Source organism: Podarcis tiliguerta (assembly GCF_965153285.1).
Source record: "Podarcis tiliguerta genome assembly, chromosome: 17".
In the NCBI taxonomy this organism is placed as follows: Eukaryota; Metazoa; Chordata; class Lepidosauria; order Squamata; family Lacertidae; genus Podarcis; species Podarcis tiliguerta.
This window is the reverse complement of record NC_139550.1, coordinates 39,335,040-39,360,669: the sequence shown is the minus strand read 5'-3', so window position 1 is coordinate 39,360,669 and position 25,630 is coordinate 39,335,040. Positions and strand designations below refer to the sequence as shown.

At 45.9% G+C, this 25,630-nt stretch overlaps 2 protein-coding genes across 3 annotated transcripts in view; both read right to left on the bottom strand.

Moving 5' to 3' along the window:
* Positions 1-524: 524 nt before the first annotated feature.
* Positions 525-13,871, bottom strand: EIF3G (eukaryotic translation initiation factor 3 subunit G; the record flags this gene model as incomplete). 2 transcript variants are annotated; one of them, XM_083421128.1, is made up of 11 exons in its annotated part: positions 13,702-13,871; positions 12,548-12,594; positions 11,018-11,146; positions 10,830-10,918; positions 10,297-10,356; positions 3,321-3,425; positions 2,699-2,888; positions 2,461-2,568; positions 2,122-2,258; positions 1,760-1,866; positions 525-629 (listed from the first exon to the last, which is right to left on the bottom strand). In XM_083421128.1, exons 1-11 carry the CDS (start codon positions 13,719-13,721, stop codon positions 614-616), a joined length of 1,008 nt encoding a protein of 335 aa, XP_083277254.1. In that variant the 5' UTR covers positions 13,722-13,871. The 2 variants fall into 2 exon arrangements, with proteins under 2 accessions (XP_083277254.1, XP_083277255.1); XM_083421129.1 differs by lacking the exon at positions 525-629 and having other exon boundaries at positions 1,756-1,866; positions 13,702-13,866.
* A 2,087-nt stretch (positions 13,872-15,958) lies between these two features.
* The window catches only part of DNMT1 (DNA methyltransferase 1), a 49,428-nt gene continuing 39,756 nt past the window's right edge, over positions 15,959-25,630 (bottom strand). The window contains exons 27-34 of the mRNA XM_083420957.1: positions 24,433-24,574; positions 23,819-23,985; positions 22,902-23,079; positions 22,188-22,383; positions 20,407-20,570; positions 18,498-18,614; positions 17,188-17,278; positions 15,959-16,459 (exon numbers count right to left, since the gene is read on the bottom strand). Of these exons, the coding sequence (XP_083277083.1) occupies positions 16,422-16,459; positions 17,188-17,278; positions 18,498-18,614; positions 20,407-20,570; positions 22,188-22,383; positions 22,902-23,079; positions 23,819-23,985; positions 24,433-24,574 (1,093 nt within the window). The 3' untranslated portion in view covers positions 15,959-16,421. The remainder of the gene's footprint in view (positions 16,460-17,187; positions 17,279-18,497; positions 18,615-20,406; positions 20,571-22,187; positions 22,384-22,901; positions 23,080-23,818; positions 23,986-24,432; positions 24,575-25,630) is intronic.

Here is a 25,630-nt window from a genome sequence, read left to right as displayed (position 1 = left end):
CCTTAAATTACTTTTGCATGGTTGTAAAAAGGTGCAGCTGGCATCCTGGCAGAAAAGATTAAAAACATGCAAAAAATGTAAAGTGGATCTTACATTGCATACTGGAATTAAAGGGATATTGTAAGATTGAGAGCCTTTTCTAAAGAGAACTGTAAGAGTCTGTTACTTAATCACTCCTCTTAATTTGGTCATTACTGGAGGGGGCTGCAGAGAGTCCAGAATGTGGCAGTAAGTCAGTAAATGGCATCAGCTGAGCAAGCCACACAAAGACACCTTCCTTTCGCTACACCTAATCCCACTCTGGATCAAACCCAGTGAAACAGTTCAACATTTACTTTAGAGGCCTGGGTCTTCATCTAAAATGGGGTTATTAACATAATAAAAATTAAACACTCTTGCATCAGAAAGCCTGTGTATTTAACAAATCACTCAGTAAAAAGAAACTCAGCTGTTAAAATGAAATTGGGTGACTCCAGCAACAATAGGGCTATTTTGATGAGGGACTGAGACACACCACAAGAGAGTGACTGAAAGGAACCTTTATTAGTGACTATTATTTCCAGTGAGGAGCAAAACTGGGCAATTTCCAAAGACAAATGCCGGACAGGAAGCCTCAGTTGGTGGAAGGTCTGGGGGTGGGAAGGGAAAAAAAGAGACATTAATATTTTAACAAGTGGACGACTGAAGATTTTGCATCCAATGCATCACCTGGAGAATCTGTTGCTCATATTTAAGAACAAAGCTGTTGCTAGGCCTCATGTTGTGAGAAAAGCTTGAAAATTTAAGGGCAACTTCAGCTATGGACTCGGAAACAGGATTTAATGGTGACTACTGTCTTCCCCCCCTAAGTGCCCGTTGCTCTTCATTCCAACCTGCTAATTGTGGCTGGCTCCAAAAGATGGCCAGGTGGGAAATTTGCTAGGCTGCCAAGTCCTGCCTCTTCCTCCTCCTTTTTTTGAGGGGGTGGGGGAGAATGCACTGAGGTGCTTTGTTCCCCCAATCACTGGTCCCAAGTGCTCCTGACTTTGCTTCCAACAAAATTGTCTGATTCAAAATTCCACTAAGGCTGAATTTTATGGCCAAAGCGGCTATTTTTAAAAAACTAAAATAGTGAATCCACATAGCACTGCACCACTTCAGACAGCAGGCAGAAGTTCTCACAAATGAATGTTCCTCCATACTAGAAGATAGATTTTGTGTAAATAGGAATCTTATCATGAGGGAGAATTCCATTTAAAATGGTACAGCTGAAAGACTAATATATAGAAACAGGTCTACTGTCTCAGTGAGAAGCAGGCTGAAGATTTACGTAAGAAACATAAATTTGCAGTAACAGCAGAATTTGAGGCTGTTTGACAGGCACACTGCTGAAAGGAATTAAATAGCCTACCCTATACCCTATATAAGGGACACGGGTGTAGCTGTGGGTTAAACCACAGAGCCTAGGGTCGGCGGTTCAAATCCCCACAATGGGGTGACCTCTCATTGCTTGGTCCCAGCTCCTGCCAACCTAGCAGTTCGAAAGCACGTCAAAGTGCAAGTAGATAAATAGGTACTGCTCCAGTGGGAAGGTAAACGGCGTTTCCGTGTGCTGCTCTGGTTCGCCAGAAGCGGCTTAGTCATGCTGGCCACGTGACCCAGAAGCTGTACGTCAGCTCCCTTGGCCAATAAAGCGAGATGAGCGCCGCAACCCCAGAGTCATTCGGGACTGGACCTAATGGTCAGGGGTCCCTTTACCTTTATATAGAGTCCTACTTACTTGGCCCATTCCACATTTAGGATCAGGTGATCATAGCCAAAGCCAGATACCCCTGCAATGGCCCTAGCAGCATCTTCTCGGCGATGGAAGCTGATGAAGGCAAAGCCCTGAAGGTAAGCAACAGGAAAGATGAAAATAAGAGATAAGGAAGGTAATTTTTGTTTGTATCTATATTATTATTTATAATTAATTAATTTATTATTAATCATTTGTATACCGCCCTTTACCTGCAGGTCTCAGGGCAGTTACAACATAAAAGCACAATATAAAAGCACAATGTCTTCCAGCACTCACCTGTTGCCACCTCTTTCCCCACTTTGAACCTACCAAGTTCAGCCCAATTATCAATCCCACTTTCTCACCTTGGATTGGCCAGTGGTTTTGTCCTTGGCTAAGTAGATGCGGGATATGGACCCAAAAGGACGGAACAGTTCCTGCAGGTCAGTCTCTCGGGTGTCCTCGGACAGATTGGTGACTCGGATGGTGGCATTATCATCGGCTAAGATACAAAAAGAACTGTTGGATCAGGGCAGCAGAAACTGAAGGACTCTTAAATACCTGCCAGCTCCACTATCTTTTAAGCAGGCCTAGGCTTGTATGGCACAGAATATACACAGGACTAGACTGCTAGATGCCAACAGCTACTGCTGTCAGGACACGTCAGATTCAGTCCCTACCCCCCCCCCCCAAAGGCAATCTACCTCTACGGTTAGGCTGCATGGACTCCCCTCTGCGCGTGGCTCCATCTCTCAGGCTGGGTGGGACATACTTCCCAGTCTTGCTTTGCTGGGCTTGAACAGGTTCTGGTTCTGCAGAAACAAAATGCAGTGTTAGTGAAACTCGGAGCACAACTCTCCTTCTCATCCCTGGCATAAGCCAACCTATCTGTCTCTGCAGGAAGGGCTCACCCCATATTCTCTGCCTTTTTGCACCCCTCACCTCCTGGCAGTTTGTCCTTCTCGCCTGTGGAGAGCCCCAGCTGCTCTGCCAGCTCCTTCTGCATAGGTCCCAGGGTGTCCTTATATGGGCAGCGAGTGGTCCAATGATCACCCTTGCAGATACGGCACGACACAATCTTCTGCCCTTTCAGCTTGTTCATGGGGTCCTCCTCCTCTTGGCAATTCAAGTCCTGGCAAAGGACACATCTGAGTGTGTGAGCAACTGAAAGTCTGCTTGTCTTCCCACCCACATTCAGAGCCCACAAAACGATTAAGTTCCAACCAAGTGTCTCTTATCAGCAGTGTCTTGGCTGTGCCAGCAGTCTTAGGAATGTCAGAATGTTAACAGGCAACGGCAACAGCTCAGTGGCAGACACTGCTTTGGAAGCAGGAGGTCCCATGTTTCACTTTCTCAAGGTAGGGATTGGAAGGACCTGCTCCCTGAAACCCTGGAGAGCAGCTGCCACTCAAGGCGGACAATCCTGTGCTAAACGGCCCAGGGGGCGGACTCAGAACAAAGCAGCTTCCCGTGCCATTTCCCCCCAGAAACGCAAGCACCACAACCCATCTTGAAACCTCGGCTCTTTATTTTCACCCCCTGCTTTCCTGCATGCGCCACTCACCTCCTTACTGGTGATGAAAGTCATGAACACATCATCGCTCACAGTGGTAGTGGCCACATTCGGGCCAGGGGCATCAAACTCAGAGTTTCCAAATTTTTTCCAGTTCTAGAGAGCAGAACAAAAGAGCTGGATGAAGTCTTTGATCTCATTTGCAATCCCCAAGAAGTGGGGGAGAAAGATGATGCAAGACAGACATAGTAGGAATAGGCTGGAGAGACCAGCAGAGTGATTTCTAAAAGAATCCACAGCTGGCAGATTCCAAATTCTGAGCAAATTGCACACCAGCTGCTCCAAAGCAAAACAGCAGCAGCAAAACATTCTGTCAACAAGATGTAAAGAGTATCAAACACCATTTAAGATGCAGCATCTCAAAATATGAGATACTACAATGAAGAAAAAACCTTGGGTGTCCCCCCACCCTTAGCCAGCCTCTCCCAACATGGTGCCCCCCAGATGTTGTTGGAATGTAACTCCCATCATCTAGCCAAATGTGAAGAATACATGCAAAAACAATGTCTTCACTCAGAAAGAGAGCAAGACTAAAATGTAACAGATCAGGAGGCTGAGTTCACAGAAAAGTCTGATGAGCACCAAAACTTGCATAACTGTGTGTGCAACTAATGGTGGGACCTCCCTTCAACAGCCCCTGGCTGACGGTGGGCCTCTGGTCCAATTTTAAGCCAATCAAGAACAAATTCCAGACTTCACTTCTTTATGGACCTATTTGTTTTTCATTGGAATACTGATTTGAGCTAAAAATATATATTGTTTTGAATTGGGTCTGGCTGCCACGGCGAAGGCAGAGACCCCTTAAAAATCACAGGCGGGTGAAGCCTGTGATCTTGGGATTGGGCGGGCACCATTAGCGCCCCCCCCCAACGCAAGGAACTCCATTTTGGGGCGATCCTTAGCGGAGTGGGGGTGAGTGGCGCGGTGCTGTGAATCGACCGCTACTTCTGTGGAGTGAAGCCGCATAGCCGTCGCTGGAGAGCGCTGACTTTTTCTTGGAGAAATTGGGACATTAAAATAACAACCTGTGAGTAAAGCGGAAATTGGAACCTTTTAAGGAAAAAATTCTGAATTTGGCAACGAACGGGGGAGGTTAAAAACAGGAAGTCCGCCTTCCCCTTTTGTAAATAGAAGGAAGCAAAGAGACTGAGCTAAAGCCTTGGAAAGTTAACAGTTAAAGTATATATTTCTAGCATTGAAAATAGTGAATCCCCCCCCCCCCGGAAGCAGGAGAAGGGGGAGGGGGGCTTTTTGGATGGAACTTGCCTGCGAAAGAGAGAGGAAGGGGCTAAAAGTTCCATCACTCAGACCCTGGAACCGGGCTGCCATTAAGACTGTTTTATTGGAATGCGTATCGGCTGAATCTAGACCGTTCCCTGACAGTTAGTTAAACAAGAGTGATACATTGTTTCAACTATCTTTTTCTGCTACAAAAAAAGGGCAAAGGGACCAGAAACAATTGCAAAACTAGTTCTATTGTTGCAGTTATGTTTTAAAAAGGAGACATTTTGATTTAATATAAATACAATTAGTAACTTTGTCCCTCTAGAGGAAGTTTTTGAAGCTACCACAAGTGTTGGAATTTTCCAACTGTGTGTTTTGACTCTGGGACTGTGAGATTCCAATTGTGTTTTGACTCTTGGACTGTGAGATTAACCTTGAGCCATTGAAGTGTTATGGCAGATGGGAAAGAAAAAACAGATCTATCAACAACAAGGTCTGGGAAGCCGTGGCAGCGAAGAGCCTCTGTATCTGGGTCTTCTACTCTACCTGCGGCTGTTCCAACTCAGTCTAAATCATAAATCTATTGAAAAATTGATTAAAGAATCTAATTTGACACGACAGACTACAGAGGAGGCCAAGGAAAAAGCAGCTGCCGTGGAAGCTAAATTAACTCAATTGGAAACAGAGATTGTTCCAGATCTGGTGAGGCAACTTGAAGATCATAAGTTGAAGCTTTCTATGATTGAGCTCAAGGAAAAACAGGTAAATCTGAGGATCAGAGCTGTACCTGAATTGTAAAAGGACAGCCTGGCAGATTTTCTTACGCAGGAATTTGCAGAATTTTGGGAGTTGAACTCGAAACAAGAGGAATTTAGAATTGTGAGGGCCTTCAGACTTGGAAGAGGAGGGAAGAAAGAGAAGAACAGAGTAAGAGACTGTCTGATAACCCTCAGATCTAAAGAAGAGAGAGATATAATTCTGAGTCGGCACTACCAGAAGACCTTGGTAATAAAGAGTGGAAATATTTAAAGATATTCCGAAACATCTTTTGGACCTCAGGTTTAACTACGGTGGATTGGCTGCCCTGTTGAGAAGGAACCAAATTATTTTCAGGTGGGAATTTCCTCAAGGTTTATCCTTTACTTTTAAAGGAAGGAAAATAAAAATAAGATCAGAAGAAGATAAAGTTAAGTTCCTGAACAAACACGAGGAACATCTACAGAAGGAACTTGGAAAAGAGCCAAAAGTGCTAGACAGAGGAGTGCCAGACAGAGGATCAGAGCAAAGAGTGTTGGATAGAGGGTCACCAAAAAGGAGGAATTTTGGACGTAGCAACACTAAATTTCGGACTGGATTTAACGAACACACCACCGACGGAAGAGCAAGCACTTGGTGCAGTTGGAGGAAAACTACAGTAATCACGTCATGGCATTGCAAATATTAAGCTGGAACATTAATGGCTTTAACTCCCCTGAAAAAAGGACGACTTACTTAAAAAAGAACAATTGGACTTGATTTGTTTGCAAGAAACACATGTGATAAGGCTACACAGGAAGATATTAATAAATAAAAGATTGGGCCAAGAATTTATTTCATCAGATAAAGTTAAAAAAAGAGGAGTAGTCCTATATGCAAAAGAGAGCCTATCACCAAAATTTATGTTTAAAGATGAACAAGGAAGATTTGTTGCAATTGAAATCCAATCACAAGGAGAGAAATTTTTGATAGTAGGCATTTATGCACCAAATGAAGGAAAATCGGAATTTTTCAAGAAGTTACATGAGACCCTGATGGACTATATGGATTACAATATGATCTTGATGGGAGATATGAATGGAGTTGTGTCTACAAATATGGACAAGGCACAGAGACAGGTAGTCACCAAGGATGGCAGACTACCAAAAACCTTTTTTGACATGACTGAAAATATGGATTTAGTTGATATTTGGAGAACGAAGAACCCTTTAGGAAGAGAGGGAACCTTCTTTTCTGAGGCTAAGATGACATGGACAAGAATTGATCAAATCTGGGTAACTAGAGGACTGGTCCCGAAGACTAATAAAGTGGAAATCAGCCCTAAAACTTGCTCCAACAATAATGCTGTGAAGATGGAAATGAAACTGATGCCAACTGGTTCCTTTAGATGGAGGATGAATGACGCCCTGTTTAGGAATGAAGAAGTGACCAAGAAGGCCCAAGAAACTCTGAGAGACTATTTTGAGATAAATATGAATACTACAGTGGAAAAAAGAGTAATTTGGGATGCAAGCAAGGCGGTCATGAGAGGTTTTTTGATACAACAGAATGCAATCAAGAAGAGAATACAAAATGAGAAAAAAGATAAAATCCTGGAAAAAATAAAGGAAGGAGAAAAAAAAACTGAGGGCAAAACCAAAGTCGCAAGAGATTCTGAAAGAGATAAAATTATATCAAGTACAATATATGAAAATGATGAATCAGGAAATAGAATGGAAGATTAGACAGATGAGACAAAAGACATTTGAATCGGCAAACAAGTGTGGAAAACTTCTGGCTTGGCAATTAAAGAACATACAGAATCCAGTGGAAATTAAAAAGTGCTTCCAGAGGTATTTTAAACAACTATATACGCAGGAGAAGCAGAAAGAAATAGACATTGACAGATTTTTGAAAATTAATGGACTACAAAAAATTTCCCAGGAAAATAAGTTAATGCTGAACCATAAAATTACAGTGCAGGAAGTAGAAGGGGCCATTCAGAACATGCAACTGGGTAAATCTCCAGGACCGGATGGACTGACTTCAAGATATTACAGATCTCTGAAAGAATGGTTAATACAACCTTTAAAAGAAGTCTGTGATGAAATATTGGAGGGGGAAAAGGCACCTGAGTCGTGGAAAGAAGCTTACATTACACCGAAATGTCTCCGAAAACAGAGACTAAAAAGACACAACTCAAGAATTACCGCCCCATATCACTGCTTAATGTGGATTACAATTTTTTTGCAGATATATTGGCTAAAAGATTTAAAAAAAGTACTAGCAGAAGTAATACATAAAGATCAAGCAGGCTTTCTCCCGGGCAGACACTTGTCTGATAATACGAGGAATATAATTAATATTATTGAAAAACTACAAGTGAGGATCAACACTAAAGCAGCTTTGATATTTGTGGATGCGGAGAAAGCCTTTGACAACATTTCTTGGAGTTTTATGAAAAAGAATTTACAGGGGATGGGGGTGGGTGAAGGCTTTGGAAACGGTATAGGTGCGATTTATTTAGAACAGAAGGCCAAACTAATTGTGAATAATGTGGTGACGGAAGAATTTAAGATAGAGAAAGGAACACGACAAGGGTGCCCAATCTCTCCATTGCCTTTTACATCGGTCCTGGAGGTTTTGTTAAAATTTAAGATATTAACAGATGCTAAAGAAAGAGGTGGATTTGCCCTGCCAGACCTTAAACTCTATTATGAATCAGCCACATTTTGCTGGCTGAAAGAATGGATACTTCTTGAAAATACTGATCTCTTAGATCTGGAAGGTTTTAACAACGTATTTGTTTGGCATGCATATTTGTGGTATGACAAGGTTAAAGTTCATAGAGCCTTTAAAAATCATATTATCAGAAAAGCTTTGTTTAATGTTTGGACAAGATACAAGGATTTGTTAGAAAATAAAACCCCAAGATGGTTGTCACCAATGGAAGCGAAGGCATTGAAAAAACTCAATATGGAGGCTATTTTAGCCTAATATTTTAGCCTGGAGAAGAGGAGGTTAAGGGGGGATATGATAGCCATGTTCAAATATATAAAAGGATGTCACATAGAGGAGGGAGAAAGGTTGTTTTCTGCTGCTCCAGAGAAGCGGACACGGAGCAATGGATCCAAACTACAAGAAAGAAGATTCCACCTAAACGTTAGGAAGAACTTCCTGACAGTAAGAGCTGTTCGACAGTGGAATTTGCTGCCAAGGAGTGTGGTGGAGTCTCCTTCTTTGGAGGTCTTTAAGCAGAGGCTTGACAACCATATGTCAGGAGTGCTCTGATGGTGTTTCCTGCTTGGCAGGGGGTTGGACTCGATGGCCCTTGTGGTCTCTTCCAACTCTATGATTCTATGATTCTATGAAATGGCCAAAGTATTAGGAAATTCTGGAGCAAGAGGGAGACAGGCTAAAATTGCTGAGTTTTGAAAAATTGAAAAACAGAGTGCGAGATTGGCTCCATTATTATCAAATAATGGAGGCATATAATTTGGACAAAAAATTATGCTTCCAGGTGGAAAAATCAAAATTAGAAACAGAATTGTTAGAACCCAAAGTTAAGAATTTGTCAAGAATGTATAACTTGCTGCTGAAATGGAATACTCAAGATGAAACGGTGAAATCTGCTATGATTAAATGGGCACAAGATGTCAGACATAACATTATGATGGCTGACTGGGAACAGTTATGGACCACAGGTATGAAGTTTACGGCATGCAATGCCTTAAAGGAGAATTTAATGAAAATGATTTACCGGTGGTACATAACACCAGTCAAGCTGGCAAAAATCTATCATTTGCCCGATAATAAATGTTGGAAATGTAATGAGACTGAAGGTACTTTCTTTCACTTTTGGTGGACGTGCCCAAGGATTAAGACCTTCTGGGAGATGATATATAATGAAATGAAAAAGGTATTTAAATATACCTTCCTGAAGAAACCAGAGGCCTTTCTCCTGGGCATGGTCGGCCAATTGGTGCCAAAGAAGGATAGAACTTTCTTTATGTATGCCACAACAGCAGCAAGAATACTTATCGCAAAGTATTGGAAGACACAAGATCTACCCACCCGGGAAGAATGGCAGATGAAGCTGATGGACTACATGGAAATGGCGGAAATGACTGGCAGAATCCGAGACCAGGGAGAAGAGTCAATGGAAGAAGATTGGAAAAAATTTTAAGTATATTTACAGAAATATTGCAAAATGAATGAATGTTAGAAGAATACTGGAATGAAGTTATATGGTTTTAGCAGAAATGTTATAAAGAATTAAGCAAAAACTGATTGTTAATGGGTTAAAGTGGAAAATTTAAAGTTAGATTGTGTTAAGATAAATTATAGAACAAAAAATTGAGAAAGAGGGAAAGGATTTGCTGAATTAGCTAATTTGAACTAGAATACAAAAAAGGGAGGTGTGAGGAAGTCGAGGAAACAAGTAAATGAAAGATAAATATATGGAATTTGGATGTGTTTTTAAATGTTTTTGTTTTTTCTTGTTGTTTTGATGTACTGTTTTTTCTTTCTATTTTTGATGTATTGTTTGTTAAAAAAATGTATTGCTTTTTTCCCCTCTCATACTTTCTTTCTGTAACTATAAAACTTCTAATAAATATTATTAATATATATATAGTTTTGGCTTTTAGACATCTCTTGCTCCAGTACCATTACTTCAGATCTGATGATGGCATAAAACAGGGGTCAGCAACCTTTTTCAGCCGTGGGCCGGACTATATGGGGGGGGGGGGGATATGAACGAATTCCTATGCCCCACAAATAACCCAGAGATGCATTTTAAATAAAAGGTCACATTCTACTCATGTAAAAACACATCGATTCCCGGACCGTCCGCGGGCTGGACTGAGAAGGTAATTGGGCCGCATCCGGCCCATGGGCCTTAGGTTGCCTACCCCAGCATAAAATGTCTGTATACATATGCCTAGTATGCCTAGTGGTCAAGGAAGAAGGTGCCAGGGGATAAGCTTCACTCTCTTAGGTGACTCACCTTTCGCCTAGCCACAGCCTTTGAGGCCTTCCGGGTCTCAATTCGAAAGGTGCGGATAATCTGGCAAAGGATAGCAACATGTCATATTACGCTCAGGGCAAGAATCAACAAAGAGGAAATGGGAAAAGTCTGAGGATCACACCTACAGGTAGAATTTCCTTCCTTCTTCCTGACCACACAGTTACTGTGCTTAAGTCACAACCAACCTCCACCCAAAAACCTATTCACTCAAGCCTGCAGAACTCAAGCAACATGGTATATTGGAGGAAAACATCTAGCAGGGTCATCACTTTCAGACTAAAAACAGAAATGAACCACATGACATGGAGAGTTCTGCCCCCGTACAACCTAGGAAGTGGCATGCTGGGAGATGAACTTTCACTGTCAACGAAAGGCAACTGGAGGTGAGGGTGGGGCCAAATCCCTAAGAACACAAGACACCAAGAGGATAATATGGAGGTGAGCCTGAGAATGAGAGCTGGGGGGGGGGGGCGGAGAATAGAGATATGGCTTGATCCCAAGCCCTCACTCACCTTCACCTTGCGGCCATCCTCCTCTTCCCTGTACTCAGTCACTGTTTTGATGTTTCCATTCACAAGCTCCTTGGGTGATGGGAGAGGTTCTGTAAAAAGTAGTGGGGGTGGGAACTATAGTAATCTTTCTGTGTCTCCAAGTCACCCAATACTGCAGTCCCTTTTTGAAATGCAAAGTGAACTTTTACCTCCTTTCACAAGCTCTGGCTCAATGCTTACAGTTACATTTACAGCTCCACCTCCACCTCCACTTCCACCTCCACCCAGCACTCCACTCAGGGGGATGTCCTTGAGCAGGTCACTGGTGATGCATTTATCTGTGTTGGGAAAGCACAATAACTCAATTAAAGTCTTTACATGAAGGATATTATCATTATCTCTAATAGTAAATTAGTATAGTCAAATTTGTATAGCCATTGGGAATGAAAACAGGGCTGCCCAAAATAAAATACATACATGGGATTCCAGAGGTAAGGATGCTTATAAATACCTAAGTACTCCTGAACATGGCCCCATGAGCTTCAAGTACCTTTGGAATCTTGACAGCACAGAGATAAGAAAATTTAGAGGAAGATAACATTGTTTGGAGTGGAGGATTCTGGGTTCACAATGAATATTATTATTATTATTATGAGAAAGTTAAGACCTGTTGGAAGGAATTCAACATTAGCAGTTTGCTCCATCTGAGCAAGCATATCTGCTTACCTGATGGAATGATCTGCCCTGTGTGGCTCAGAAACTATTACTCAGAATTACCGTATTTTTCGCCCTATAAGGCGCACTGGCCCATAGGACGCACCTCGGTTTTTTGGGGGGGGAGGGGGGAATGAATAAAAAAAATTCTTTCCCCCTCCCCAGCCACGGGGCTGGTGTGGGGGAAGCCCAAGCTTCCCCCGACCCCAGCCCACAGAATAGGCTGCCGCCTCAGTCCCGCCGGGCGCGCAAAGCTTGCGGACACCTGCCCAAAGCACAGGGCGTCCTCCGGAGGGCGCCATGTGCTTCGGGCTGCTGGCTGCCGCCCCAAGCCTCACGCGCAAGGCTTGCAGACACCTGCCCGAAGCACGGGGCATCCTCCGGAGGGCGCCCTGTGCTTCAGGCTGCAGGCTGCCACCCGCAAGCCTTGCGAGCCTGCGGGAACTCCCGCCGGGCGCGCAAGGCTTGCGGATAGCTTCCTGAAGCGTGGAGAGTGAGAGGGGTTGGTGCGCACCGACGCCTCTCGCTCTCCAGGCTTCAGCAAAAGCCTGCATTCGCCCCATAGGATGCACACACATTTCCCCTTCATTTTTGGAGGGGAAAAAGTGCGTCCTATAGGGTGAAAAATACGGTAACATGTTTAACTTATACTCCCTCCTTGCCCCTTCAAAATGGATTGTTGGGGCCAGGCTTCCATTTCTTTGGAAGAGCACTGTGACTTCTTGGGGTGCGGAAGGAAGTGTGGTGAGGCAAGAGGAATGGGGCCACACTGGGAGGCAGGCAGCTACCTGACTTGTATAGCACCATAAACTTGTCTGAAGGCATCCAGGTGGGATAGACAAGGAAAAAGCAGGGGCTAGCTGCAATCTTCTTGGTGTGTTCAAGATGTGGGTACAGATTTCAAGGTACAAGGAAAATAAAACCCATTCTAGATGGGGTGGAAGTCTGCTCTGACTTCTCCTGGGTGAAAGGGGCTGCTCTTCCTTTAACATGCATCTTGTTCAATGACACATGAAATTTCTCACCATCATCCCCTTCCTCTTCCACTTGGTCTGCCCAACTGGGCTTGGAGCTGAAACAGAGTTAGAGATACCAAGTTAAGTATCTGTTCAGTTAATGTAAATGTATAGAGTTCTTGCTTGATCCTCTAACCTTGGCAATTGCTCTTCCCACACCCAGTAGTTTCTTACTACTTACTTGTACTAAGACTAGTCCCTGACCCTCACCCATATACCTCATACTCTCATTGCGAGTCACTTTAATTCTACCAAAATGCACATTGGCTTCTTCGTATAAAAGATAGGAATGTCTTCCAACCACATTCCAAATGGCATCCATAATACTAACTCCACCCTGAAACTCTATTCCAGGTACTCTGCCATTAACCCATTTGGTCAACAGCTGTTCTTTTATTTCCTCTTCTGCCCAACCTCCAAGGAAAAGCATCCGACTACTAGTCAGCCTCAACCTACTAAACATTCTCTCACGCTTTCTGACCAAGGGCCAGGAGTTCTGCCCCCAAGAGATAAACACGTCCCCCAAAGGGCACAGGCGTCCCCCAGAACAAGGTCTCCCAAGCTAAGGCTTCACCTTCTCTCTTCTACACTCCTGCATGCTGTTCGCCTTCCAACACCCCCTCAAAGTAGCCTTACATGCTTCACTGTGCCCCAAAGCCAGCAAAGAACCACTTTCTCCTGGCCAAAGTATTTGCCTCTCATTCTAATAGCTCAGTCGCCCTTACAAGGCCTTCTCTTGTGCAGGCACCCCACGCCTTGCTGAGAACCTCCGAGGGGGCGGCTCAGCCGTCCGGAGCTCCTCTGCACCTGCACCAATCTCCCCAAGCTCACAGAGCACAGGCTGGCTTCTGGAGCCCCGTCTGTATCCGAAGAGGGGGAGACGGGGCAGCTCCGCAACCTGAAAGGGGCCCAGGACGCCGCCGGGGGCTGCCAGGCAGAGGCGGCGCAGGGCCGCTCCCGCCTTGGGGCTTTCGGGGGCTGGACTAGGTGATCCTGAGGGTTCCCTCCATCCCTGCCCTTCTAGGATTCCCTGAGCCCGCGTCTCAACGAGGCCCGGGCGTCGGGCGGAGCGAGCAGGCCGCGCGGCCCTGGCGGGGCTCCGGGGAGGCCTCCGGGCAGCCGCCCCCGCCGCCCTCCCCCCCCCCGCCCGGCCCCGCTCTCACTCGTAGTCCCCCGTCGGCATGGCCGCCCAGCAGCGCGCGAGCAGCGGGGGAAGCGCGGGCCTCGGGCGCACGAAGCGGGTCGGGCGACTCTCCGGCGCGTCGCGGAGCCGAGCAGAGGCCGCAGCGCGCGCAGCACCCTGGGAAGCGTAGTCTCTCCGCCGCGGGGGCTGACGGGGGGGGAGGGCCTCGCGCCTGCGCCTCAGGGTCCGGCGCGGCTCCCGGGCGGGCGGCCATCTTGGCGCTGCCCCGCTCCCGGAGCCCGGAAGGGAGGCTCCCCCGTTCCCTCTCAGCCTGAAGGAAGAAGCAGCTTCACCAAAGAAGATGGAGGACGCGTGGCTGACCATCCCGCAGCCTGAGTAGACCGCAAAATGAGGCAGCAGTGTGATGCTGCAGCAAAGAAGGCAAATGCTGTTCTTGGCTGCATCAACAGCAGCTTAGTCTCTAGATTCAGTACTGCCCGCCAGGAATCCTGTGTCCAGTTCTGGGCATCGCAATTTAAGGAGGATGTTGAGAAGCCGGAGCGTCTGCAGAGGAGGGAGACCAAGATGATGGTTGAAGGAGTTAGAGGAGGCTGAGGGGAGACACGAGAGCCACCTTGAAAGATCTAAAAGTGTCTCACATGAAGAGACAAGGACCTGAACCATTGGCTTTAAGTTACAAGGAGATTCTGGCTAAACATTAGAAAGAACTTTCTGACAGCAAAAGCTGTTCAACAGGGGAACGATGTCCCTGGGAAGGTTGTGGACTCTCCGTCCTTGGAGGTTTTTAAGCGGAGGTTGGGTGGTCTCCTGTCTTGGATGCAGGGGGTGGACTAGATGACCCTTCCAACTCCACAATTGGAAGATTTTATGAAAGGTCCTTACAGCATAATGCGATTTAGTTCCATATGATTAAGCAATTATAAATAAATGAGCCCCCCCCCCGAAGATTCCACCTAAACATTAGGAAGAACTTCCTGACAGTAAGAGCTGTTTGACAGTGGAATTTGCTGCCAGGGAGTGTGGTGGAGTCTCCTTCTTTGGAGATCTTTAAGCAGAGGCTTGACAACCATATGTCAGGAGTGCTCTGATGGTGTTTCCTGCTTGGCAGGGGGTTGGACTCGATGGCCCTTGTGGTCTCTTCCAACTCTAGGATTCTATGAATAATGTACTCAGATAAACTGGCCAGTGCAGCTCTTTTGGGGTAAAATACTTTGGTTATAATTACAGGCTACATCCAACTAAATCCTACTTAGTGCAGACCCTTTGAAATCAATGCTTGGATTTTTATTTCATTTCAGTGAGTCTACTCAGAGGACTAGAATCAGAGGTAAACCATATTTGTGTGTGTTGTGTAAATTTACATAGCAAAAGGCAAGGGAAAACGAGTGCTGAGAGCAAATGCAGAAAGGATGGGACAAGTGCATATTCTTGCACAGCCGTGGGTTGGCCTAGATGATCCTCATCGGGGTCCCTTCCCACTCTACAATACTGTAATTCTATGAGAGAGGAGCCGAAAGGGGAAAATTGCTCCCCAAAGGTTTCTTTCCAGGGTGAGAAAGGACTTAAAGAGAGGCAGGAAAGACTTAAGCAGGGAGATGTGGAAAGGTGGGAGGGGGTGAAGAGAGAGGAAAGTGTCACTGTTAATCTGTTCACAGCATCAACAGAGCCTTGGGATACTTCAGAAACACAGCACATTACTCAGGAAAATAGTGGGTGTAAGTGCTTCAGCATGCACTGGCCCCCCTCTGCTTCCGCCTCCCAGAGGAGGACAGGGAGGCGCTGCCTGAGCGGGTTCAGGAGGGGCAGCACAGGCACAGCTCTCGGAGGGGGGGAAGGAGGAGCAGGTGAAGAGGATGCCCCCCTCTCACTCAGACCGCCCCCCTTTCTCCACTATTGCCTCACCGTGCTAGCCATCTACTTGCAGGAAGATTTTTTTACAAAAATAATTACACTAAAAACATACTCTGCGGCCTGTACATATAAAAGGTTGGGGGCTGGAAGTAGCCCTCTTGCTGATCACGTTCTCTTCCACAAGAGAATCCCTGGCACATGATCCCAGCTGAACTAAATAAAGCCCTGCCAATTTTCATGTTCCAGGCAGGCAGACATTTCTGCCCTTAAAGCAGACATTCGGGCCTGCTTACCTAACTAGCCATAATTTTCTTGGTGTGTAGAAATGAGCCAGCATTCTTGTGCTTAGATTTCAGAGGCAACACTAGCACACCAGACACAATGGGCAAATTCATCTGAAGAAAGTCAGAAATACCCTCTTTGAATAATTTATAGCAGAGATTTTATTTGAAGAAATATTACAACATATAAAAACTACATAAAGTATTAATTTCCACTTGTACAAAGTGGTTGATTAATTTTCAATACAATGCATAATAAAAACACCCGCAACCCTTCCCCCCAACACACATACACACACACACACACACGCATGAAGTGGCAGCACTGCACATTTGGATCACTTGAGAATGGTTATTTGGAACATCAAAAAAGCTTCAGAATGTCAGCCAAGTAGACAAACACCGCTCACAAATACAGGCTTGAAAAGAGAAAGACAGAACACAAAATAATTCCCCAAACAAACAAAAACTTCCAACAATTTTCAGCATGTCCAGAAGAAAGCAAATAAACCAGAAAATGAAACGAAGAAAATTAAAAACAATCAGTGCATGTTTGGGTGTTCAGGTGCTGGAACAGAAGAGCAGCAGGTGACGGGCTACTGACAAATTAATCTGAAATGTCCATCTTTTCCTGCTTGATGTTACCTGCAGAAGAACAAAATATACCAGAGAGATAAATTAGATATGTTATTCCAGGGATGGGAAACTTGTGGCTTCCCATCAGGCAGCATTTATTGCTAGTGGTCAGGGATGATGGGTGTTGTAGTCCAACAACATCTAGAGAGCTAAATGCCCTCCAGTCTCTAGGTGTGCGTATAGGGGGGGTGTCCACATGGGCCCTGTGCAAATACAGTGGGACCTTGGGTTACATTCGCTTCAGGTTACACACTCCGCTAACCCAGAAATAGTGCTTCAGGTTAAATACTTTGCTTCAGGATGAGAACAGAAATCGGGCTCCGGCGGCGCGGCAGCAGCAGGAGGCCCCGTTAGCTAAAGTGGTGCTTCAGGTTAAGAACAGTTTCAGGTTAAGAACGGACCTCCGGAACGAATTAAATACTTAACCCGAGGTACCACTGTAAAAGCAGCCCCATTAGTTCTTTCTGGAGTGGGGGCAAATGCCTCCCTTCCTCCCTCAGCTGCCTCAACAGTTACTCCCAGGACAGGCAAGAGATACAATGGCAGCAACTGACCTAAGTCAGGGAAGATAATGCAGAAGGACTGTGCTGCTAAAGAGGCTGCAATCGTAGCCCAAACAGGTGTGGAGGCATGTCCCTGCTTCATGCCACAGATGGGACATGGAGTCTGCCAGAGCTGTGGGAACAGGTTGCTCAGAAGTCCTCTCTAAAATACATCACCGAAATTCCATAGCTTACCTGTAGCATCCTCTTTCATTTTGGCCAACACACACAATTTGATCTCTAGTCCGATGGCTTTGGCCAGAGGTGGAGGCACTGCGTTACCCACCTGCAAAAACACCGCCAGGGCGGGGGCAGAATAAACAGTCACCACATGTCTGCAAACCACCTCACTTACTGCTAAGTATTGGTAGGGCCACCAAAGCAGGTGGTGGGGGGGGTGTGTGCAAATGGAACCCTTCCTCTTTTTGCTCACTGTGAGCAAGCCATCTGTTGATTTGGCAATCAAAAGTTTCAGAGTATAAAATGCATTAGAATATTAAGCCATCATCTAATGCTATCTTTTACAATAAGTATTTCAGCAAGGGTATTTAATCTCTTTCCTTGTGTATGCGTATGTGTATACAGTGGTGCCTCGCAAGACGAAAAGAATCCGTTCCGCGAGTCTCTTCGTCTAGCGTTTTTTTCGTCTTGCGAAGCAACCCTATTAGCGGATTAGCGCTATTAGCGGCTATTAAAGGGATTAGCGGATTAGCTGCTAAAAGGCTATTAGCAGCTTAGTGCCTTAGAAAAAGGGGGTGGGGAGCGAAAAAAAATCGCAAGAATCGCAAGACATTTTCGTCTTGCGAAGCAAGCCCATAGAGAAATTTGTCCTGCAAAGCACATTGAAAAACGGAAAACCCTTTCGTCTAGCGGGTTTTCCGTCTTGCGAGGCATTCGTCTTGCGGGGCACCACTGTACACGCATGCAAACACGCTCACTCTTCCCTGATGGAGAAGTCTTTTTGTTGCATCCTGCTGGGCAGCTGCTTCTAGCATCTTGAGTTCTTCTCAGTTTACACAAATTCAGAAATTTGAAGCATCAGGAAGCTTTAAAGGTTTCATCAGAAGGTTTTTAAACTTGTTCCAGCTTACATGGCTTTGATAACCTGTAATCTTCTAAAGAAATGTGCAAGGCAAGACAGCTATATGCTTGTCAGCCCCTTTATTTTAATTTTGAAATAATGATAGGTCTGTGCTCTAGCACTAACTTTCAGACAGCTAAATAACAAACAAACAAAAAGTAACAAAGCAACAGGGATGCTTTGGCATCTTTCTGGGCATCTCCAATTCTTTGAAAAGCAGGGATGAGGAACTTGTGGCTCTCCAGGTGTTGCTTGACTCCAACTTGCAGTAGCACCCAGACAGCATGGCCAATGGTCAGGGATGATGGGAACATTTAGAGGGCCACAGGTGTCCTACCCATGCTCTAAAAGCATAAGAAGCTGTCCCACAAAAGTTGACATCTAAAGGTCTCCCTCCCCACTCAAAACATCTGTGGCAACCTACCTGTCTGTGCTTGTCAAGCACATTTCCAAACAGACGGTAGGTATCTGGAAACCCCTGGGACCGTGCGCACTCACGCACACTCACGACCCGGTGCTGCTCAGGATGAAGCACACGCCCCTGCAAAAAAGGGTGGAAGACCATGAGCCATTTCCAGCTGATATTTGGGCTGTGTCCTTTCTCGGGGCATAAGGGGTAGAATCATAGAATCATAGAGTTGGAAGAGACCACAAGGGCCATCAAGTCCAACCCCCTGCCAAGCAGGAAACACCATCAGAGCACTCCTGACATATGGTTGTCAAGCCTCTGCTTAAAGACCTCCAAAGAAGGAGACTCCACCACACTCCTTGGCAGCAAATTCCACTGTCAAACAGCTCTTACTGTCAGGAAGTTCTTCCTAATGTTTAGGTGGAATCTTCTTTCTTGTAGTTTGGATCCATTGCTCCGTGTCCGCTTCTCTGGAGCAGCAGAAAACAACCTTTCTCCCTCCTCTATGTGACATCCTTTTATATATTTGAATATGGCTATCATATCCCCCCTTAACCTCCTCTTCTCCAGGCTAAACATGCCCAGCTCCCTTAGCCGTTCCTCATAAGGCATCGTTTCCAGGCCTTTGACCATTTTGGTTGCCCTCCTCTGGACACGTTCCAGTTTGTCAGTGTCCTTCTTGAACTGTGGTGCCCAGAACTGGACACAGTACTCCAGGTGAGGTCTGACCAGAGCAGAATACAGTGGCACTATTACTTCCCTTGATCTAGATGCTATACTCCTATTGATGCAGCCCAGAATTGCATTGGCTTTTTTAGCTGCCGCGTCACACTGTTGGCTCATGTCAAGTTTGTGGTCAACCAAGACTCCTAGATCCATTTCACACGTACTGCTCTCAAGCCAGGTGTCACCCATCTTGTATTTGTGCCTCTCATTTTTTTTGCCCAAGTGCAATACTTTACATTTCTCCCTGTTAAAATTCATCTTGTTTGTTTTGGCCCAGTTCTCTAATCTGTCAAGGTCGTTTTGAAGTGTGAGTAGAATTCAGCGCTGCACTATCAGCTCACCAGATTGAACAACCCCCCTCCCTCTGCAGTTCTGGGGTTCTTCCACCCCACACCTGAGCCAATATACCAAGGACTGCCTCTCCCCATATTAACTGACCCAGACTCTGCATTCCTCCACATGAGCTCCAGAGGGTGGCAACACGAGAATGGACCTTTTTTTGCAGTGGCCCCCTGTTTGTGGACTGTTCTCCCCAGGGAGGTTCATCAGGTGCCTTCATTATATAACTAGACGCCAGGCAGAAACATTCCTCAGGCCTTGGGCTGACTGACATCCAATGCTCTTTTAAATGTGTTTGTGGAAGGGGGGTTATTGTTTTGTTGTTTCTGTTTTGACTGTTTATTTGTGCATGTTTCCCAAACTGGCCCTGTTTCATTTATTTATTATATTACTGCCCTTCATCAAAAGATCTCAAAGCAGTTCACATGATAAAAACATGAGGTAAAATAAATGAAACAGAGTTAATTTGGAAAACATGCAGGGGAAGGAGTGGGGGGAACTGTCCCTCTGACAGGGCCCCTGGGGCCCCTCCTGGTCCTCCACATGGCTTATTTAACAGCTTTCTTTACATAAAAATATAAAAAGAGAAGAAATCCAAAGCAGCCCATACTGCATAAAATCTTCAGGGAAACTTTTAGAATTCAGAGTAACTGAAGAAAGGCCTAACAGAAGAAAAGAAGCCTTCTAAATGGAAAAGGTTTTCCATGCTTCCTCAGTGTCCCTGATGTTGGGCAGTTGGACTTCCTGAGCAGTGAGTTCTGCGAGGCCAGAGGTGCCACCACAGAGAAAACACACCAGGCAATACAGCTAAACTCACAAAATATGCCACTGAATGCATTATCAAGCAGTTCTCTCTTACCTGTTTGCCCATGGGCTCAGGGTTGGTGACTGTTGTACTGAAGAACCCATCCCACTCTAATCTTCCATACAAGCCAGCCCAGTGGTTGTGCCGGTTCCCCGTGTGGGGCAGACACCAGGGGATCAGGGTGTTGAACTGCCGGTCCGCAGGGTCACATGGCTTGCCTAGGAAGGATGACAGAGTTCAGACAAACCTTCCACTGAATGTGTGGACAAAGCGGGACAACATCCCTTTAACACAAGACTCTGAATTACACCACAAGCCTCAGAATAAAACTGCAAGGGGCCATGGACTGTAACATCCTAGAAAAGCCACCGTCTCTGTTTTCTAATTCGAAATACCGTTTCATTACCATTCCTTTAAAAGGGTATTTAAAATTGCCACAAAATTCTGAGGTCTACTGTCAAAGGAATTCACTACAATTGCCAATCAACTGATAAGCACTTACAGTGACCTCACTTGAAAGTACTGCTGGGATTGCACCTTCAAAGGGATTTGTGTACCCACTGCCCAGCCATCTGTTGGCCCCAGCAAGCCTCTTTTAAGCTTCAAAGGAAGTGGTTTGAATGCAAACCTTTTGCAGGAGAAAGCCAGTCCATTTGCAGAAGTGGTTAGGATCCTAACCACTTCCTCTAAACGGAGAAAGCGACCCCTCTTGGCTGCACTAGGGAGACCCCAATGAAAAACTCAATTCCAATGGGGGTCCCTGTCAGGGTCAATAAGCTAATCGACATGGACAGAGAACAGACCCCACCTGCCAACTGCGCCTGCTCCACACAGATCACACAGATCCATTTGTAGAGGAGGCGGGGGCTGCTTGCATGGAATGACTCTGTGGACTAATTTGGGTGCAGCATTGGTTCCAATTAGGTCCATGGTTCAGAGGTTTCCCACAGCTGCCCTGGTAAAATGCCATTTGCCTTGTGGGCCTGGGGCTTACTCATGGACTACAAAGAATATTCCCTGGTAGCTTAGAAATGCAGGTCCACAAACCTAGGTCAGGAAAGATCTGTAGCTTTGGGGAGTGGAGAGCAAGGGGTTGTTACGCCCCCCCCCCCCCCCCGCAACTATTTCACTGTTCCTGCCACTAAATTCCAGTTAGGCACAATGTGAAGATCCAATTTAGACATAAAATCTATCTATCTATCGGTGGTTTGCTTATTAACTTGTAACAACTCACACTTCCTTCACAATCTCATAAATACACCTATATTCCAGTTTCAATTACAGTATGGTCGTGTATACTCGATCTGCCCCCACGCAAGTACCCTTACCTTTCAGAGCCTGTTCGTTGACCACGTTCCTTACCATGCCAGCAAGGTGGAGAGCTTTGAAGCTCAGCACACATTCTGGCATGGTCTTACAAGAACTTGCAGGGCCGTCTGAGTTCCCAGTAGAGAATCCTAGAGGTCCATGTGCTAAGCGGGACTTGCCTGATAAGCAAGGCGGAGAGCTTCAAAGCTCTTTCTCCATCAGGAAAAGCCAGTACATAAAGAGCTTTGAAGCTCTCTGCCTTGTGCAATTTCAATTGGCTGGCTTTCAACCAAATTGTGCCTAAGATGCAATTGTACTATACAGCTATTCTACAGTTTTAATCATTTATAAGTTAACCATTTCCAATTAGTTCTCAGCCCTGGTTATTAACATTTCAGGTAACAGACCCAACAAAGACCCTGAAGCACTGAATCCATTAGGGATGAGAAGACCATCTAAAGGACTGAAGACTAAAAGAACCATCCTCTGGTGACTTGTGGCAACAGTTCTCCTTCGGCATCCCGTACCTTCAGCGCAAGAGCAGACCCCCCGGAGGGCTCCTGTGCTGCTGCGCCCATTTTTCTTCTCATGGTGTGTGTAGCGCAGCTTGCGGGTGGTGGTGCCATCGGAGAGACGCACTTCAATGTTGGGCAGATCACGCCAGTCTGAGCCTGGGGCCAGAGGAATGTGTCTCATCCGAGCAGCCACCAGCGCACTCATATCCTAGGAAGACAAAGTCAAGAGTTCATCCCCTGCGCTTCAGCAGCATCAGCTTCCCAGTCAGAATCCATTAGGGCCACCGCTTACACCTCCGTATAAAAGGGACTACTCTTTCCCTGGTAGGAGACTCCTCAGTGGCACAAAGGGCACAATGGTGAGGAGGGGGCCGCACAGCACAGCTGCTTGGGTCCTTTTCTCTAGCAGCACAAGGGGAAGGGCTGCAGCTCAGTGGCAGAGGGTCTGCTTTGCATGCAGAAGGTCCCAGGTCCAATCCCCAATGGCATCTCCAGGCAGCGCTGGAAGAGAAGGCTGCCAATTGGTGGAAACAATGCTAGATGGATCAAAGGTCCAACTCTGCATGAGGCAGTTTCCCATGTTCAAATTGTGTGGAAGCCTAAGGACTTTGCTTCAGAAATCAGAATGCAGCTATCAAGAGAGCCTTCTTCCTAGGAAGCTCTGGACCTCAATACAGTGCATTCCACCCCATCACCAGATAACCATAGTAAGAAAAAGTGCTTCACCTTGCATATATGATCCCTGAGGATGGGCTGATACTGAGAGCCTCGAATTTGCCTCTGGAACCAAGATTGTGGCTCCCCATTGTAGGAGATTTCAAGTGCTGATGCCCCATTCCTGATTTCAGGAAGGTCAGACATGGTGTCCCGGACTGTGATGGTTCGGAATGGGCCAGAATAGGTCCTAGAGAACAGCAGAAGAAGGTGCTTTACAGATCAACTCCTGCCTGGGCCTTCCCCTACTCGGGGGGGGGGGGGATGGCCCCACTCATACCAGGAAGCATGGTTCATTAGCAGGCTTTGGCTAAAACTTGCTTCCACTGACAAATAAAAAGCCTTACTTGAGAAGAGTAGTTATTCCCAACGTTAAAAAATAAGTTTCAGAAAACAGCTTCAAGATTATGGCTGCTGGCCAGAATAAGGGAAGGGGGCGAAAACTTTTTGCTGCAGGGCTCTTGGGAGCTTTTCCTGCCCTCTTTACGCATGTTGGACCCTGGTGGAAGGCATTCTGCACTCAGGGAACAGGGCTCAAAGCACAAGTGGAGGGGGCTCAGATAAATCTGTCCCTTGTCATATGACAATCAGCTCAAACATGCATCCAAAATGTGAATGAGAAACCTTTTTTACATATGTAAAAAAGAGGCTTATCTGCAAACTGGTGATCTTGCAATGAAACTGTGCAGTTTGGATAAGGTACTAAAAATAATCAGTGTTCAGTGTGATTCTAGACATGCTGATGCTGAAGAAAGTTTAGGAGCATAGCCTTAAGTCCAACAATGGATGGCAGAGAAGAGCCTTTGTCAGAGGATCCTTGAAAGCTGAACTCTAGCCGGGTCCTGGTTTTTTTGTCTTTAAAGGCACCCCAAACATACATGCACACACCATGAAACTGCCAACAGTTAAGTTTGAAAGACGGCCGTTACCTTGTGATATTGCTAACAAACTTCTTATCGTCCACCACCACACTGAGCTGGCAGGCTCGGGGAGCAAAGACATGCAGAGGTTCAGGGAACATGGGAAGCTTCTCTCCTGGGGCTGCAGCCAGCACAATCGCTCTCCTGCGTGTTTGGGCCACACCATACTGACCAGCCTGGAAGGGAGGAAGATTAAAACACACACGTTAATGCTGAGGAAGAACAAAAGCTGCAAACTTGCCTAAAAACTTGTCGTTTTGAATTTATTGCCTTGCCTTGCATTATTCAATCAAGTTTGCCACAATCTACAGCTAGCACCAGTTCACCACCTGAAAACAATTCCAATCTAAAAAAGCTTGGAGTTCCGTATCCAGATTCTAGAGGGCCACACAGGTTTCCCACCTGTGTTCTAAACTCTCTTCAGAACTATTGATGCAACCCAAGAATTGGCATACTGGGGGTTGGGGGGAGGGAGCTCAGCAAAACCACCTAACAGCTCTCACTTTTCATGGCATTCTGGTTCGACTCCAGATCTAAATCTTTCTCCTTCTGAGAAGCTGCAGAGGACACACTCACTGCGACACGTCCCCTGCTCTGACAGAGAGGCTGCCCAACTAACATACCTGCAGAACCCCAAAAGTGCACTGGTATCCCATCCGGACAAGGCAGCGCAGGGTGAGCTTTAACACCATTGAGCGCTTGAAGGAGACAAAGTTCCTCACATTCTCAAGCAGGAAGAACCTCGGCCTGTAGTAGTCACAGTAGCTGGAGAACAAGAAGGGTCATAGGGGTTCAGTTGTGGGCTCTTTTCCCTCTCCAACAGCAGACAGGTTTCCTCAGCAACACTGGGATATGGGGGCAAGTCCCAGCCCAACCACCTCACCCACTCTCCCAGTACAGCCTCAGGTCTTACAAGGGTTCCGGCCACTGAGGGACAGAACATTCACCCATTCCATGCATACTTATTCATAAAGTGAACACACTGCAGTAAGTTGTAACAATAAAAGCATTTTATGGTGCTCTGGGGCATTCAAAGCGCTTCAAGCATACCTTACACACATACCTTACCTAAGGCGGTTTGATAAGATTCCTGTGTTGGAGGGCCATTGGATGAGAGAGTGGCTTGCCTTAGCAAATCCATAGCAGAAATGAAATTCAAACTGGGACCTTCCCAGTTCAAAGCAGAGTCTCACCACTATGTCACATTGGCTTAACGGGTGTGTACTCTGCTTCTCCCTTGATCAGAGCACAGATGAGGGATCGTAAAATGAAATTATTGTGCAGCTTCTCTCGGCCTCCCACAAATCTACCTGTGATCTCAAATTCCCAAGCCACCTTTCATTTGTTCTTGAGGAAAGCTTCCCCTTACACAAGGTGTACAGTGGGTGCATTTCAAAGTTCAGGCTGTAATTGTGCAAATTTGAACAAACTGCATAATTTCTCTTCATTTTAATGGAAACAATTATTCAGGTTTTTCTAGTTATGTGAAGGGGGAAGGAGATATGTAGGGCACTGAAGCCATCCAGTCACTGGAAATGCTGGTAACCGGAGCAAGGAACCTGTGGCCCTCCCCTCCAGGTGTTGCTGGACTACACCTCCCATCATCCCTGATCACAGGCCATGCTGACTGGGGTTGTTGGGAGTGGGAGTCCAACACCATGGGAGGGCACAGGGTCTCCACCCACACTACCTGCTTTGGTTTCATTTACACTTGCAAGGCCTAGAAATGTGCCTCCTCAACTTCACCTCCAGCTTAAAAAAAAAGAATACACAGAGATTTTCCAGGAAAGCTGAACTCTGTAGTCACTGTCACGGTCCATG